The 13,408-nt window shown below is 56.1% G+C and overlaps 1 protein-coding gene across 3 annotated transcripts in view; it reads left to right on the top strand.

The window, feature by feature from the left end:
• Positions 1-13,408, top strand: part of KDM4B (lysine demethylase 4B) — a 254,493-nt gene that overhangs the window by 122,353 nt on the left and 118,732 nt on the right. For 2 of the 3 annotated variants that reach the window (XM_081091513.1, XM_081091512.1), the window contains 8 exons: positions 938-1,014; positions 1,324-1,379; positions 1,627-1,735; positions 5,592-5,777; positions 5,859-6,023; positions 6,476-6,595; positions 7,486-7,578; positions 8,779-10,871. The exons of the other annotated variant lie outside the window; for it this stretch is intronic. In XM_081091513.1, the coding sequence (XP_080947639.1) occupies positions 938-1,014; positions 1,324-1,379; positions 1,627-1,735; positions 5,592-5,777; positions 5,859-6,023; positions 6,476-6,595; positions 7,486-7,578; positions 8,779-8,955 (983 nt within the window). In that variant the 3' untranslated portion in view covers positions 8,956-10,871. Of the gene's footprint in view, positions 1-937; positions 1,015-1,323; positions 1,380-1,626; positions 1,736-5,591; positions 5,778-5,858; positions 6,024-6,475; positions 6,596-7,485; positions 7,579-8,778; positions 10,872-13,408 lie in introns of those variants that run through there. 3 annotated transcript variants of the gene reach the window in all.

The raw sequence follows: 13,408 nt of genomic DNA, 5'->3' as shown, positions 1-13,408 counted from the left end.
CTCGTCTGTCCCTCCTCTGTCCCAGCAGAGGCTGCCTGGGGTCATTCTGTTTCCTGTCTGGGAGCCTGTTGGCTCAGTGAGATGCTCTCCAGGGCAGGCTCCCAGGGACCACTCTCGGCCTGTGGTTGGGTTCTCAGGGGAAGAGGCACCTCACTCACTGACCTCAGGAGGCAGAAGGCTTAGCACAGGTGTGCTCCTTGAGACCTGGCTCTGGAGGGAAGTGAGCCCCTACTTCCTCCAGGAGCCAGGCCCCCCAGGCACTGACCTTGGCTGAATGCCTTGGGACAGCACAAAGGGGTCCAATGTAGGCTCTTGGGCACTTGTTGTCCTTTGGGGTCTCCTCTAAGGACCCCTTAGCACCTGGCTGCTGCCCACTGCAGCCAGCCAAGCCCATTTGGTGGGCGACCAGCCCTGAAGGCTGAGGGCCCTGCAGTGCTGCTGGGCAGTGACCCAAGGGTGACGCAGAGCCCCTTGTTCTGGGCAGCACCGTCTGTTTGCCTCCTCCTTGTGCCCTCTTCCTGTTTCTGAACCATGACCATGTTCCAAAGCAAATCACCTTGGTGACTCAGAACCTCCGACTTGTGTTTCAGAAATAGCTGTTCGCCTGAACACTGGCCGGCCCACCCAGCCCAGCACATCCTAACTCCAGTGTCCAGGCTGACTTTGCATGTTATACAACTTCTTGGTCACTTTCCCAGGGTCTCAACTCAGCAAAGCTTAGGGAGGAGGGGGTGGGGGGCAGTGACAGGGCCCTGCTCCCCTTCCCAGCATCTGTTTCCAGACCCTTCTCCTGCCCTGTGTGCCGTGGCTGGGACTGAGGTAGAGGAGGTGGGAGCAGTTCCCCCAGAGCCGAGGCTGGGTTCCAGGAGGCCCCGAGCTTCGCGTGCAGCTGTAGTGACAGGTGCACCTGGCTCAGCCGTCCTCCGCTGCCTTCCAGGTTGCTACGGCATCCGCCCGGAGCTGGTCAACGAAGGCTGGACGTGTTCCCGGTGCACGGCCCACGCCTGGACTGCGGTAACTCACCCCTGCAGCTGGGGTGGTACTCTGAGAGCTGTCCAGCCCCATGGGGGAGCCAGGCCTGGGCCCTGGGCTTGCCCGATCCCGCAGAGTAACCCTGGGCTGGCTATCTCACCTCCAAGGGCCTTGGTTTCTTCACCTTGGCAGTGAGGGGGTGGAGCCCGACGCACTCCTGGCCCCTCCCTTTGGTGACTGCTAGCTTGAAATGTAAGGACTGGGGGACAGGGGATGGACCAGGCCGCAGAGCAGCATGGGGGCAGCCCTCCCTTGTGCCCCCCGCACCATGGGCTTGTCTGTTCCCTGCAGGAGTGCTGCCTGTGCAACCTCCGGGGAGGAGCTTTGCAGATGACAACAGACAAGAGGTGGGTAAAAGGGGTGCTGCTTCTCCTGGGTGTGTGCCCCTAGAGGTGTCGGTTCCTCCTCAGGGCCTCGAGTTGGGGTGGGGGACCAGGAGGAGCAAATAATCACTCAGATTAGATTATCCCTTAAAGTCCTGTAAGCCCTGACCGGCCAGCAACAGCACTGTGGATAGGGGCAGTGCCAATAGAGTGAGATAGCAAGGGGCAGGGAGGGGGCAGGGGGCACCCATGACCTCTGATGCCCCCCCAGATGGGTCCATGTGATCTGCGCCATCGCAGTCCCTGAAGTTCGGTTTCTGAACGTGATGGAGCGCCATCCTGTGGACATCAGCGCCATCCCTGAGCAGCGGTGGAAGCTGGTAGGACCCCTGGATCTTGTCCTGTAATTTTCTTGCTACCTAACTAGCCCCTCTTTTTTTTTTTTTTTTTTTATCGTGGTAAAAACACTTAGCATGAGATCTCCCTTCTGAATAAAATTTTAGGTGCACGGTACAGTATTGCTAGCTATAGGCACAATGTTGTGTGGCAGAGCTCTGGGATATATGCAGCGCGTGTAACTGAAACTCATACCCATTGATGAGCAACATCCCTCTCCTGGCACCCACCCCTCCTGCCACTGCTTCTCTGAGTCTGACTGTTGTGTGCACCTCCTTTCAGTGGAATCCTGCAGCATTTGGCCACGGCCTCTGGTTTCTCTCGCTGAACATAATGTTCTTACGGTCCCTCCATGTTGTCACAAATGGCAGTATTTTTTTTATCATGGCTGAATAATATTCCACTGTGTGAATGGATCACATTTCTCTATGTATTCACCTATCAGTGGGCACTTAGGTTGTTACCATGTCTTGGCTATGGTGAATAATGCTACAGGGAACACAGGGGTGTATACAGGGTGGGGCAAAAATAGGCTTACAATTATTCATATGGCATATAATATCCTATATAATAAAAGGGTAATATGCAAATAAACCGAATGGCAGAACAACCGAACAAACAATCAAAGTGTAATATGTTAATGATATACTAAGGCTGCTCAACTGCTCGCTATGACATGTACTGACCACAGGAGGGTCCCTCAGCCTAGCCTGTGCTCTCTCGCAATCCAAGACCCCTCGGGGGATGTCGGAGAGCCTGTTTCAGCCCAATCCTGCAGACCACTTCCCTTGGAAGGGACTGATTGGGCACAAGCCTGTGGCAGGCACAGTGGGGCTGGGATGAGCAGGAGCAGCAGGTAGGAGCTGCAGGCAGCGTTGGACTGTGGGTTTTGGCCTGATCCCTGCAGACCACCCAGAGGGACCCCACCTATGCACGAATTTGTGCACTGGGCCTCTAGTAGTAAATAATGCTACAAGACTAAACTGTTTTGCATATTCACAAGTGTAAACCTACTTTGCTCCACCTTGTATATTTATCTCTTCAGTATCCTGTTTTCATTTCTTCTATATATGCCCAGAAATAAAAATTGCTGGGTCATATGTCTGCTGTTTTTAATTTTTTGAGGAATCTCCATACTGTTTTCCATAGTGGCTACACCAATTTACATCCCCACCAACAGTGCAGGAGGAGTCCCTTTTCTCCACATCCTCACCCACACTTAGCTCTTGTCTTCTTGATGCCTGTGATGATAGCTCCTGGTGGTTTTGATTTCCCTGATGATCAGTGGTTCTGAGCACCTTTTCATGTACCTCTTGGTCACCTGTACGTCTTCTGTAGAAAAATGTCTATTTAGGTCCTTCACTCATTTTTAAATCAGGTTGTGTGTTTGCTGTTGAGTTGTTGGAGTTCATAACTGACCCCTCTTGGTTTACGTCGAGCTTCCCCTCTAAGGAGCATGTGGCCATCCTCGGTGAACCTCTGGGGCAGCAGGCAGTGTGGGCAGAGGGTGACTGTTAGCATGCACTGGCTTCCATTCCTGGCTCGGCCGCCAGCCAGCTGTGTGACTCTAAACACACTCCTTGACCTTTCTGTGCTCAGCCTTCTCCTCTGTATCATCTTCATGGTGCACATTGGCGGGGCCTGACAGCAAAGCCCTGATTATGCTGTCTGAGCACCTGTGCCTGCTCTCAGGTTTATCGTTACTGTGAGTGTGTGGCAGCCATGCTGGGGATGTGTCCCACGCAGGGATGTGGGGTGGCAGTTCTGATGGGGACTGTCATGTGGCACCCGGGAGCTGGAACTTTGGCTGGGGCATCCGGAGCATCCATGGCTGTCTTTTCTTCCCGTTTTATTTCCCAGCTTTTCTTCCCATTTTATTCCCTGGGCAGTCCTGGGTTTTGATGTGTCTTCAGAGTGCAGAAGGTAGAGAACGTGGGCTGTCGGCAGTGGGCCTGGTGGGGAGTCCTGTGGGAAGGAACAGGGACACCCACCTCGAGCCCACAGGTGCTGGGCCACGAGGCAGAGCTGAGTGGGCACCAGCGGGAGCCTGTGGGGGTCGGGGACCTCAGGCATGGAGTGCTGGATGCAGACGGGCAATCAGGAGGAGGCTGGTGGCCTGCAGGTGATTACAGGCATAAAAGCTTCATCATTCAGGTGGAGTGATGGTGCGGTGCACGGCCCGTAATCCATCCTCCCCCAGACGCTTTATGGAGCATCTGACATTTCCAGCTTGCAGCCTCTTCATTACCAGCACTTGTAACGATGAATTAAAAATCCTTTTACACGAGGCTGGCTTGTACTGCTTAATGGAGCTGCGCAAGGAAACCAGTGGTTAACTCCTGCTTGTCCAGCCGCCCGCCCATCTTCCTGCGCCATTCAGGCCACATGTTGGAGAACAGTCACTCCAGGTCTTTGTCCATCAGTCTATCCCCAGTCTTCCCTGGCCACCGTCTCTGTGCCTGGGGGGTTCTGGTGAGCAGGGGCTGACCCTGTCTGTCCAGTGGCCTGAGCCATGCGCTCATCCCCTCACCAGGCGGGGATGGGTGCTGGAAAAACCCGGACACTGGACCCACCCCATGCTCAGCTCCTGACAGATGGCGTGGTGGGGGCCTGGCCCACATTCTTCATGATGCAGAAGCTCAGGATAATGAGCTGCCACCCACTGGGGCGGGGAATGATTGTGTTTTGAGTCAGGCTAGGCCGATGGTTTCTCCTGGGCCTCGGTGGGGCAGGTGACACGTGCAAGATCTGGAGCCCTGCCGGCTCCTCCGGGATCTCAGGCGCTGTGCTCCCCTCTGCTCTGCGGAGGCCCCGGACCGAGGGCTAATGCCGCCAGGGGCATGTTGTATGTCAGCGCCGTCCCAAGGCCGGCGGGAGAATTCGATATTGACAGTTTAATAATGAGATCTCATTGCCATTGATCGGCGTGGCAGCTCCTGCGGCGCCCTGGCCCGCCGTGCTTATCTGGCTTTGGAACATGGTTTACAGCATGATAAAGGCTGCTTATTAAATGCTCAGAGTGACGGGCACCAGAGGGCCTGCTGACTGCTGAGCCCCGGCGTGGGGGTGTCCGGGTGCTGACGCCACAGGAGCAGGTCACTCCAGGCAGGGGCATTCCCACCACAGGACCGCCACCGGGTGCACGCTCTCACGCAGACCCTCCTCCTTTTGAAGGAAGCTCTTCTGCAGTGCTTTTTATTCAGAATTAAGGTAGAATTCACTATTGTAAAGGGAGCCATTCAGTAGTAGCTTTTAATACATTGACAGAGTTGTACAATCATCATCTCTAATTCCAGAGCATTCTATGATCCCCAAAAGAGCCCCCCAGGCCCCCTGCTCTTGGCAGTCCACTTCCTATCTCTGGATGTGCCTGCCTGGACATTTCACATGAATGGCAGACACACTGTGTGGCCTGTGGTGTCTGGCTTTTCCCACTGATCGTGGTGTGTTCAGGCCCACCACGCTGTAGTGAGTGTCAGCGCCTCATGCTTATTGTTGGCTGAGTGTGTTCCGCCGTGTGGCTGAGTGGTGCCTGCTGCAGGTACCTCTGCAGAGGGGCCGGTGTCGGGGGGTCCTGGGAGTGCTCCTGCGGGTGGGAGGGAGCCACAGGCCAGTTGGTTTGAGGGGCTGTCCACTGTGGTGAGGGACTCTCTGCCCCTTGCTCATCAGACTCCCTGGGCTTTTCCCAGGTGACTCTAGCCAAGGCCAGGCTGCCGGGGCCCCTGCCTCCAGCCCTGGGCCTTGGGGGTCACTCCTAGGAAACAGTCCTGGAAGCTCAGTGGGGGGGCTCCCAGCACCAGGTGCCGGCAAGAGCCCCATTTCCTCTCCATGTCACCCCAGAAATGCGTGTACTGTCGGAAGCGGATGAAGAAGGTGTCTGGGGCCTGTATCCAGTGCTCCTGCGAGCACTGCTCCACTTCCTTTCACGTGACCTGCGCCCACGCCGCAGGGGTCCTCATGGAGCCAGATGACTGGCCCTACGTCGTCTCCATCACCTGCTTCAAGCACAAGTCGGGCAGCCACACTGTGAGTGCCCAGCCCTTCTGCCCCCTCCCATTGCCCACCCACAGCCCGAGCGCTGACGCGGCCCTCTCCCCTCCGCCCCAGGTCCAGTTCCTGAGAGCTGTGTCCTTAGGCCAGGTGGTCATCACCAAGAACCGCAACGGGCTTTACTACCGGTGCCGTGTTATCGGCTCCACCACGCAGACCTTCTATGAAGTGAACTTTGATGACGGGTCCTACAGTGACAACCTGTACCCGGAGAGCATCACTGTGAGCTGTGGGCGGGCACAGGGTGGGCAGGGGCTGCTGTTAAGAAGTCAGGAGTGGCCCCAATCCCTCAAAGGAGTCATCTGCGTCCAGGGACACCTATGACTCCACTGAACAGGTCTAGGCCATAGGCTTAGCGGGGAACAGAGCAGAAAGCAGTCGGTCTGGATGAGCCTACAGCAAGGGTGGCCCCCCAGGGTGGGCACTGCATCTCCCCCACCTCCCACCCCTGCCCAGCACCTGTATGCTCAGAGAGCGCCACTGGCTTCCACAGGCAGTAGAGCATGGGGAGGATCTAACCCCACAGAGCCCACAGGTGGGTGCCGTTGCCCAGGGACCCACCGTCTCACCTCCTGCCACATTCTTGCTTCTTTTTTTGTTTTGTTTAAAGTTTTACATATGTCTCCTTTTCCCCCAGTTGACTCCCTACACACACACATTCTTGCTTCTAACAGAGTCGAGACTGTGTCCGGCTGGGACCCCCACCCGAGGGGGAGTTTGTTGAACTCCGGTGGACTGATGGAAACATCTACAAGGCCAAGTTCATTTCCTCTGTGACCAGTCACATCTATCAGGTGAGCAGGGTGCTGTCTTCCAGGTATAGGAGGCAGGGGACCCGCAGGCTTGGGTGGGGTCCTCGAGTGTGCTGTTGGGGACTGCACATCTTTGCCCACTTAACCTAGAAAGTTAGGGCTTGTTATATTTTTAAGCTGGAAGGGGCCTCAAATTGTTTAATATTTCCCCCTTACAGATGTTTTCTCAATTTTTTGTGTGGGAAGACATAGATAACATAAAATGTACTGTTTAACCATTTTTAAGCAGACAGCTCAGTGTCCCTGATTTTTTTTTTTTTTAAATGAAGACGGATGGTAGTTCCTTCCCATGATTGTGGAAGGGAAATTATTTACAAGCGTGGAACCCTAGAAGAAAAACCACCCGTGTCCCAGCACCACAGACAATGACTGCGAATTCTTTGCTGTTTTGCTTTCTCTTACCAGAGAAAACAAAAACAGTCTGGACCCTTCATCACTTTGAAAAAAAAGTCATATATATATATCTCGATTGATTGATTGATTTCAGAGAGGAAGGGAGAGGGGGAGAGAGAGAGAAACATCAATGATGAGACAGAATCATTGATTGGATGGTTGCCTTCTACATGTCCCACACAGGGGATGGAGCCCGCAACCCGGTCATGTGCCCTAACTGTGAATGGAACCATGACCTCCTGGTTTATAGGTCAATGCTCAACCACTGAGCCATGCTGGCCGGGCAACCCTCCATCATTTTTAATCACATCCCTTTCCTCTTGTTGCCCTTACTTGATGAGTGGGGACATGAGTGGGCCGGTGGGGATGCCCTGACCAGCACCCTGCTTGGCAGTTGAGCAGCAATGGCCTGGGTGGTGGGACCTTGGGAGTCAGTCATTGGTGTTGGGCACCAGCCTGAGAACTGTGCCCCCGGACAGGTGGAGTTTGAGGACGGGTCCCAGCTGACAGTGAAGCGTGGTGACATCTTCACCCTGGATGAGGAGCTGCCCAAGAGGGTCCGGTCACGGCTGGTAAGTGGCTGCACAAGGTGGGCTGCCCTCAGAAGCCCTCGGGAGTCATGGGATGTGGCCTTGACCTCCCTGCCGTGGCCTTTGCTCCCCTGGGGGGCAGCTCCCAGGAGTGAGCATGGTCTGGCAGGTGGGAGCAGGTTGGAGGGCCCTTCCCAGTAACAGCGCAGGGAGGAGGAGATGAACCTGTACCAGGCAGGCGCCTGGTGACACGTCCTGCATGTGGAGCCGCTGCTGCCTGCACACACAATCTGAACTCCAAGGTTGGCGGTGCAGAAAGAGACACTTTCTAAAGCTCATCCCTTTCAAAGGGAACAGTGAGCCCGGGAGGTGGGAAGCGATGGGCCTCTTCTCCCCGCCCATCACTGTTCCCTTTCTTTTGTGTTTAATCCAAAGGCCAGGTTTTGAGGAGCAGGCAGCTGTGGCTGGGGGTGATTGAGCTCAAAGTAAGAGCTCGGGGGGGACGACGGGGGGTTTGCACAGCTGACCTCAGACACCAGGTTCCCTTGGGGAATGGACTGGAGCTGCCAGACAGATGAGCAGCCTCACCCCCCTCACTCCTCATGGCCCGGCCACCCCCTTTCTAGAGCCAGTGACGGAGGTGTTGGATCCCCTCCGGGCCCACCTGCTGGGAGGCTCACGCACAGGATTGGGGGTTTACACAGAGACAGGAGCACTGAGAAGGAGAAGCCATCCCAGGGACCAACTGTCCCTCTCGGAAGGTATTAGGTGAGGGTCAGTGGCCTTCGGCCCCCACAGGGCAGGCCCCAGTGGAGCCCTTGTTTCAGCCTGTCCTGGCTGCTATAACAGACCACGGACTGGGCAGCCTAAACCACAGACATTGCTTCCCAAAGTCCTGGAAGTGGGAAGCCCAAGATCAAGGTGCTGGAAGATCTGGTGTCTGGTGAGACCCACTTCCTAGTTCACAGCCAGCCCCCTTCTGGGGTCCTCTTGTGTGTGTGTTGCGGGGGGCAGGGGGGAAGAGCACTTGAGCCGCACAGCGCGTGCTCTGGGGTCCTTTCTGTAAGGGTTCTAATCCCACTCAAAGGGTCTCACCATCATGGCCTAATGCCTTCCCAAAGGCCCCACCCCTAATACCATCACACTGGTGGAGAGAGCTTCAACACAGTAATTTGGGGACATAAACCTTCAGTCCATGACACCCCCTTCTGCACTAACTCCTGTGCTGTCTGGTCCCCACAGTCAGTCAGCACCGGGGCGCCGCAGGAAAGCGCCTTCCCTGGAGAGGAGGTGAAGGCCGCCAAGCGCCCGCGAGTGGGCACTGCGCGTGCCGCCGAGGACTCGGGGCGGAACCCAGACTACCTGGCCTTCATGGAGAGCCTTCTGCAGGCCCAGTGCCGGCCCAGAGCCCCCTTCTAGGACAGCCAGCCAGCGCCCAGCCACCCCTCGGCCCAGCAAAGCAGGCGGCAGCGGGCCCGGGCATTTGCTTGCTGTGAATTCCTGTCCTCGCCTCCCCGCCCCGAGAGGCTACCTCCATGCTCTGCGGGGACAGGAACAAGCAGGATGCTGCAGGGCCCAGACTCAGGGAGTGGGGCCATGCCGGCTCTGGGGGCATCGGCTGGGGCTCGCGCCACCCCTACTACTCAGATTCGTAAACCACGTAAGCTCTTCTTCTCGAAAAGGTGCTACTGCGTTGCCTGCCTCCTGAGCAGCCTTTGAGATTGTGACTCCTGTACATAAATCTCCTTTGTGAGGCTCTTTCTATAAATACTTATTGTTTAAAAAACTCAAGAAAAAAGGAAAACAAAGAAGAGGAAAAAAGTCCCTAAAGTTGTTTTGTAGATTTGTGGCTTTAAAAACAAAACAAAAAATATTCTTTTTATTAGAACCAAGACGTGCTGAGGGAGACAAAAGCATCTCATTTTTTTGTTTGTTGTTATTTTAAGATCTTACTCCTCTGTGAGCAGGCAGGGAAGTGCGGTGAGGCCTGGAGGGGGGATGACACCCAGCGACAGGCCATGCCCTGTCACTCTGCTCTCTCCCTGACTTTGTGAAGGTCTGTCTGCGCAGCTGGCCACAGTGCCAGCCCCTCTCTGGCCAGGCAGGAGGAGGGACAGGAGGAGGTTGGAGGACCTTGTAGTGGCCAAGTGCTGGCCACGGTGTCTAGGAGCCTCCCTCCTGTCTGAGCACCTTTGCAAATAAACAATCTCTTCTGGTTTGTTCCATCTTTTGCTTCTTCCCCCGTGAGAACCATTCCACAGTGAGGCCTGCAGTATGCGAGGGGGCTCTGTGCAGACGGAATGCCCCTGGTGCCACCCAGGAGTCCCTCAGCCTGCTCAGGGGAGGGAGCCCTAGTGTGGGTGGCCTGCAGCGGAGCAGATGGGCGCCCGGCTTCCGGGGAGGGAGGACACTGAGCCGAATCAGGCCTCCAGGTGGCCCAAGTCCAGCCTGTGTCCCCAGGCTCCTGGTGCCCCTGCTTTGGCTGCAGCCCTACATGGGGAAGGGGCATGGGGAGGGCTTCCTGGGACCCCGAGGGGCTGGCAGCGTCCTCGGTCCTTTCTGTGACCCGTGTGTCTGGGAGAGTGAGCAAGAGAGGGAGAGGCCATCGCTGCTTTCAGTGTGAAGGAATCTGCCCCTGACGAGTGGTGGGTGGACTTAGGAGAGAAACACTTTCCCGCGAGCTCGGGAAGGGCTCCGCGCTCTCCATCCCTGCCGTGCCCTCTCCCTGCAGGACTGACAGCGTCATTTACGTGTATACATTTTTTTAATTAAAAAAAAAAAAAGTGTTCTAACGCTTACCAGGCCAGAGAAAACTATTTAAGGAAAATGGAGAGTATGTAAATGAGCCAAGAACCTTTCATTCCCTTGGTGGGGGGAGGAGGGCAGTTGTCCGTGTGGGCGGGGCGGGAGGGACTGAGGGGAGTCAGCCGAGATGTGGGGGTCTCCCTCTGCATGCAGCAGCCCCGCCTGGTGGCGCCATCTCTGTATTCATATGTAGTTTGAAAATGCTATTTATATTGTAAAGAAAATAAAAAGAAGCAGGCAGACACTCTGTGGCCCATGGGGTCCTGGGGGTCTGAGGGAGAGCCAGCCCCGTGGCGGGGTCTCTGGGTCGCGCCCCTGTCATGGGTTCCGAGATGACTTGTGCAGACAGGTCGCCGCACAGCAAAGAGAAACACATTTCCCACAAAGATATATGTCTATGTGCAAAAACAGAAACCCCACCCACCCTCATTTTTTTCCGACCCAGGATTAAGGATGTGCTGTATTTTTTGCCGAATTTCCCTGCCTCTAGGTTCATAATGAATTAAAGGCTCATGAGCACTGCGATTACAGGTCCATGTCGTTGGTGTGTCTTCATTTCTGAGTGGTGCCTGGGCGACAGGAAGGCGGTCTCCCCAGTGGCCTGGCCCCTCAGCTCGCAGCCCCCAGGGAGGAGGGCTCCCCACGCTGATGTCCACAGGTTGTATCTGCACACATTCCTCTCGCAAGGCTTTCTGGCCCCTCAGGCAGGTGGCTGAGGTGGCTGTGGCAGTGGGCCCCCTCTGCGGACAGTCAAGCAGCACCCTCTGGCTTTGACCCCTCTCTTGTTTGGAGAAGATGGCTGCCCTCTCCTACTGCCTTCTCAGCCTCTGCCCCTTTCCCGTGACACCTGAGTGGTGGGCGTCTATTGGGCATGAAAGACAGCGGGTCTCCTGGCCCTGGGGTGAGTCTGGGCCCCTGGCATTCATGAACATGTCACTCCTCTCACAAGTACTGGGAAACAGCACCCACAGCAGATCCGATCCTGGCCCTCAAGCTGCCACCAGTGAGAGGCAGACAGTAAGCAAAACGTATGGGACGTCAGCTGTGCTGTGAAGAGCGAAGGGGGGCATGGTAGGATGTGCTGTTACTAGTGTCATATTTTTACACACGAGTCCTGAAGGAGATGAGAAAGTGAGCCATGGGGACAGCCCATGCAAAGGTCCTGGGGCAGGACTGCCGACATGTTGGAAAAGCAGCCAGGACGCCTATGTGGCTGGAGCAGAGTGAGCGAGGGGGGCGGCGGGGCGGGAGGGGGGGGGGTGTGAGAGCAAGGAGGTGATGGGGGCAGATCATGTAGGGTATGTGGGTCCCAGGGAGCACATATTCCTTTATCCCAAGGGAGGTGGGAGCCCTGGAGGGCAGTGGGCTGAGGAGGGATGGAACCTGGCTTGGGTGCTCACAGGCGCCTTCTGGCTGCTGCAGGGAGGACAGCCTGGAGGGTGAGGGTGGGAGCTGGGGATCAGCGGGAGGGAACAGCGCTGAGCACCTGGGAAGATGGCATTGCCATGAGCTGGAATGGGGCAGCTCGTGCAGAGGCTGAGGCTGGGGAGAGAGCCCCCACGAGAAGAGACGTGAGTTTGGGGCCAGGGCAGGGCCTTTAGATGTCAGCTCAAAGGTGGTATGTTTATGGGACTGGTGAGGATGGACTCAGAACTGGGCCCAGGGTGTTCGTGCAGGATGGTGAGGAGGAGCAGCCTATGACATGGGGGTACCCCTCTCTGAGCCTCGGCTTTTCCTCTGCAGAACGGGTGTCCTTGCAAGGCAATTGTGTCCTGAGCAGAGATTTCCTTTGATAACGTTTCCATCCAGCCACAGGCACCCTCACCCGACATCTCAGACCCTTCTTTTCAGAGAGAAGCAGCCTTCAACAGCACCAGGACTCAGTTTCCCCATTTGCTACAGGGGCCTCTGCATCACTGACTAGACAGGTCAGTGTCCTCTGAGCCTGCCCAGAGCTTGATGGGCACACTCAGTCCTCAGCCCCGGGGTGGGGGCCGCAGAGAGCAGACCCAGGTGGTTGGCACGGCAGCAGCTGGCCGCCGTTACCAGCATTCTCTGAAACATCGTAAAACAGGGAGGTGTGTGCGACAGGCCCTCATGGTCTGCAGCCAGGGCCGAGACACCTGGCTGGGCCCACGGTGCAGCCATGTGGAGCCTACGGGCCCTGCGCTCAGCACTAGAGTTTGACTCATTTATTCTGGCAGCAAATATTCCTGCGCACCTGCCCTGTGCCAGGACCTGAGGAGCTGGCTGAACAAAAGGGAGACACAGCCATTGCTTTTGTGGGGTTTAGAGTTCAGGAGAGCAGGCAGAGGACGGAAATGTCAGGGACCATAAATCTCTGACATACACCCTGAAGGATGAGAAGGTGGGGGTGGTGGAGGTCCTGGACACTAGGATGTGGGGGAGACGTCTTAGGAGGTGAGGTTTAACCAGATCCAACCCTTCAGGGGGTGTCCTATCCGAAAGACGGGCCAGGGGCACACTGCGTCCAGAGCCCCGTCTTCCTGGGCCCAGCAACCGAAGCCCTCGGGCCAAACCTAGCCCTCCATTTGTTCTTGTTTTGTTTTCATCTTTACCCGAGTATTTCTAGAGAAAGTGGAAGGGAGGTAGAAGGGGGAAAGGGGAAGAGAAACATCCATGTGCGAGAGACACATCCATGGGTTGCCTCCCACACGTGCCTTTGGGAATTGAACCCAGGAACCTTCCGTCTGTGCACCACTGCTCCAACCACTGAGAAAAACCAGGCAGGCCCTCCACTTGGTTTTTATAAATAAACCTTTATTAGCACAGCCACACCCACTCATTTAGCATCATCTATGGCGCTTCCACTCCACAACAGCAGAGCTGAGCAGTAGCAACTGAGAACCCCCTGGCCCCAAAAGTCGGACATGTTTAGCATCTGACCCTTTACCAAAAAAATGGTCCTCATCCCAGACCTAAAGTGGAGGTGGCTGCCTCCACACCTGCTGGGTGCCTGACATCTTTCTCCCATGGGGCAGCCCTCATGCCAGACCCACCTCATCTCTCAAAGCTCCCTCATTCCTAGCGCACTTCCCCCCGTAGG

This window comes from Myotis nattereri (genome assembly GCF_964212035.1).
Source record: "Myotis nattereri genome assembly, chromosome: 5".
NCBI lineage: Eukaryota > Metazoa > Chordata > Mammalia > Chiroptera > Vespertilionidae > Myotis > Myotis nattereri.
The sequence above is the reverse complement of the archived record's forward strand: the minus strand, read 5'-3'. Positions and strand labels throughout refer to the sequence as shown.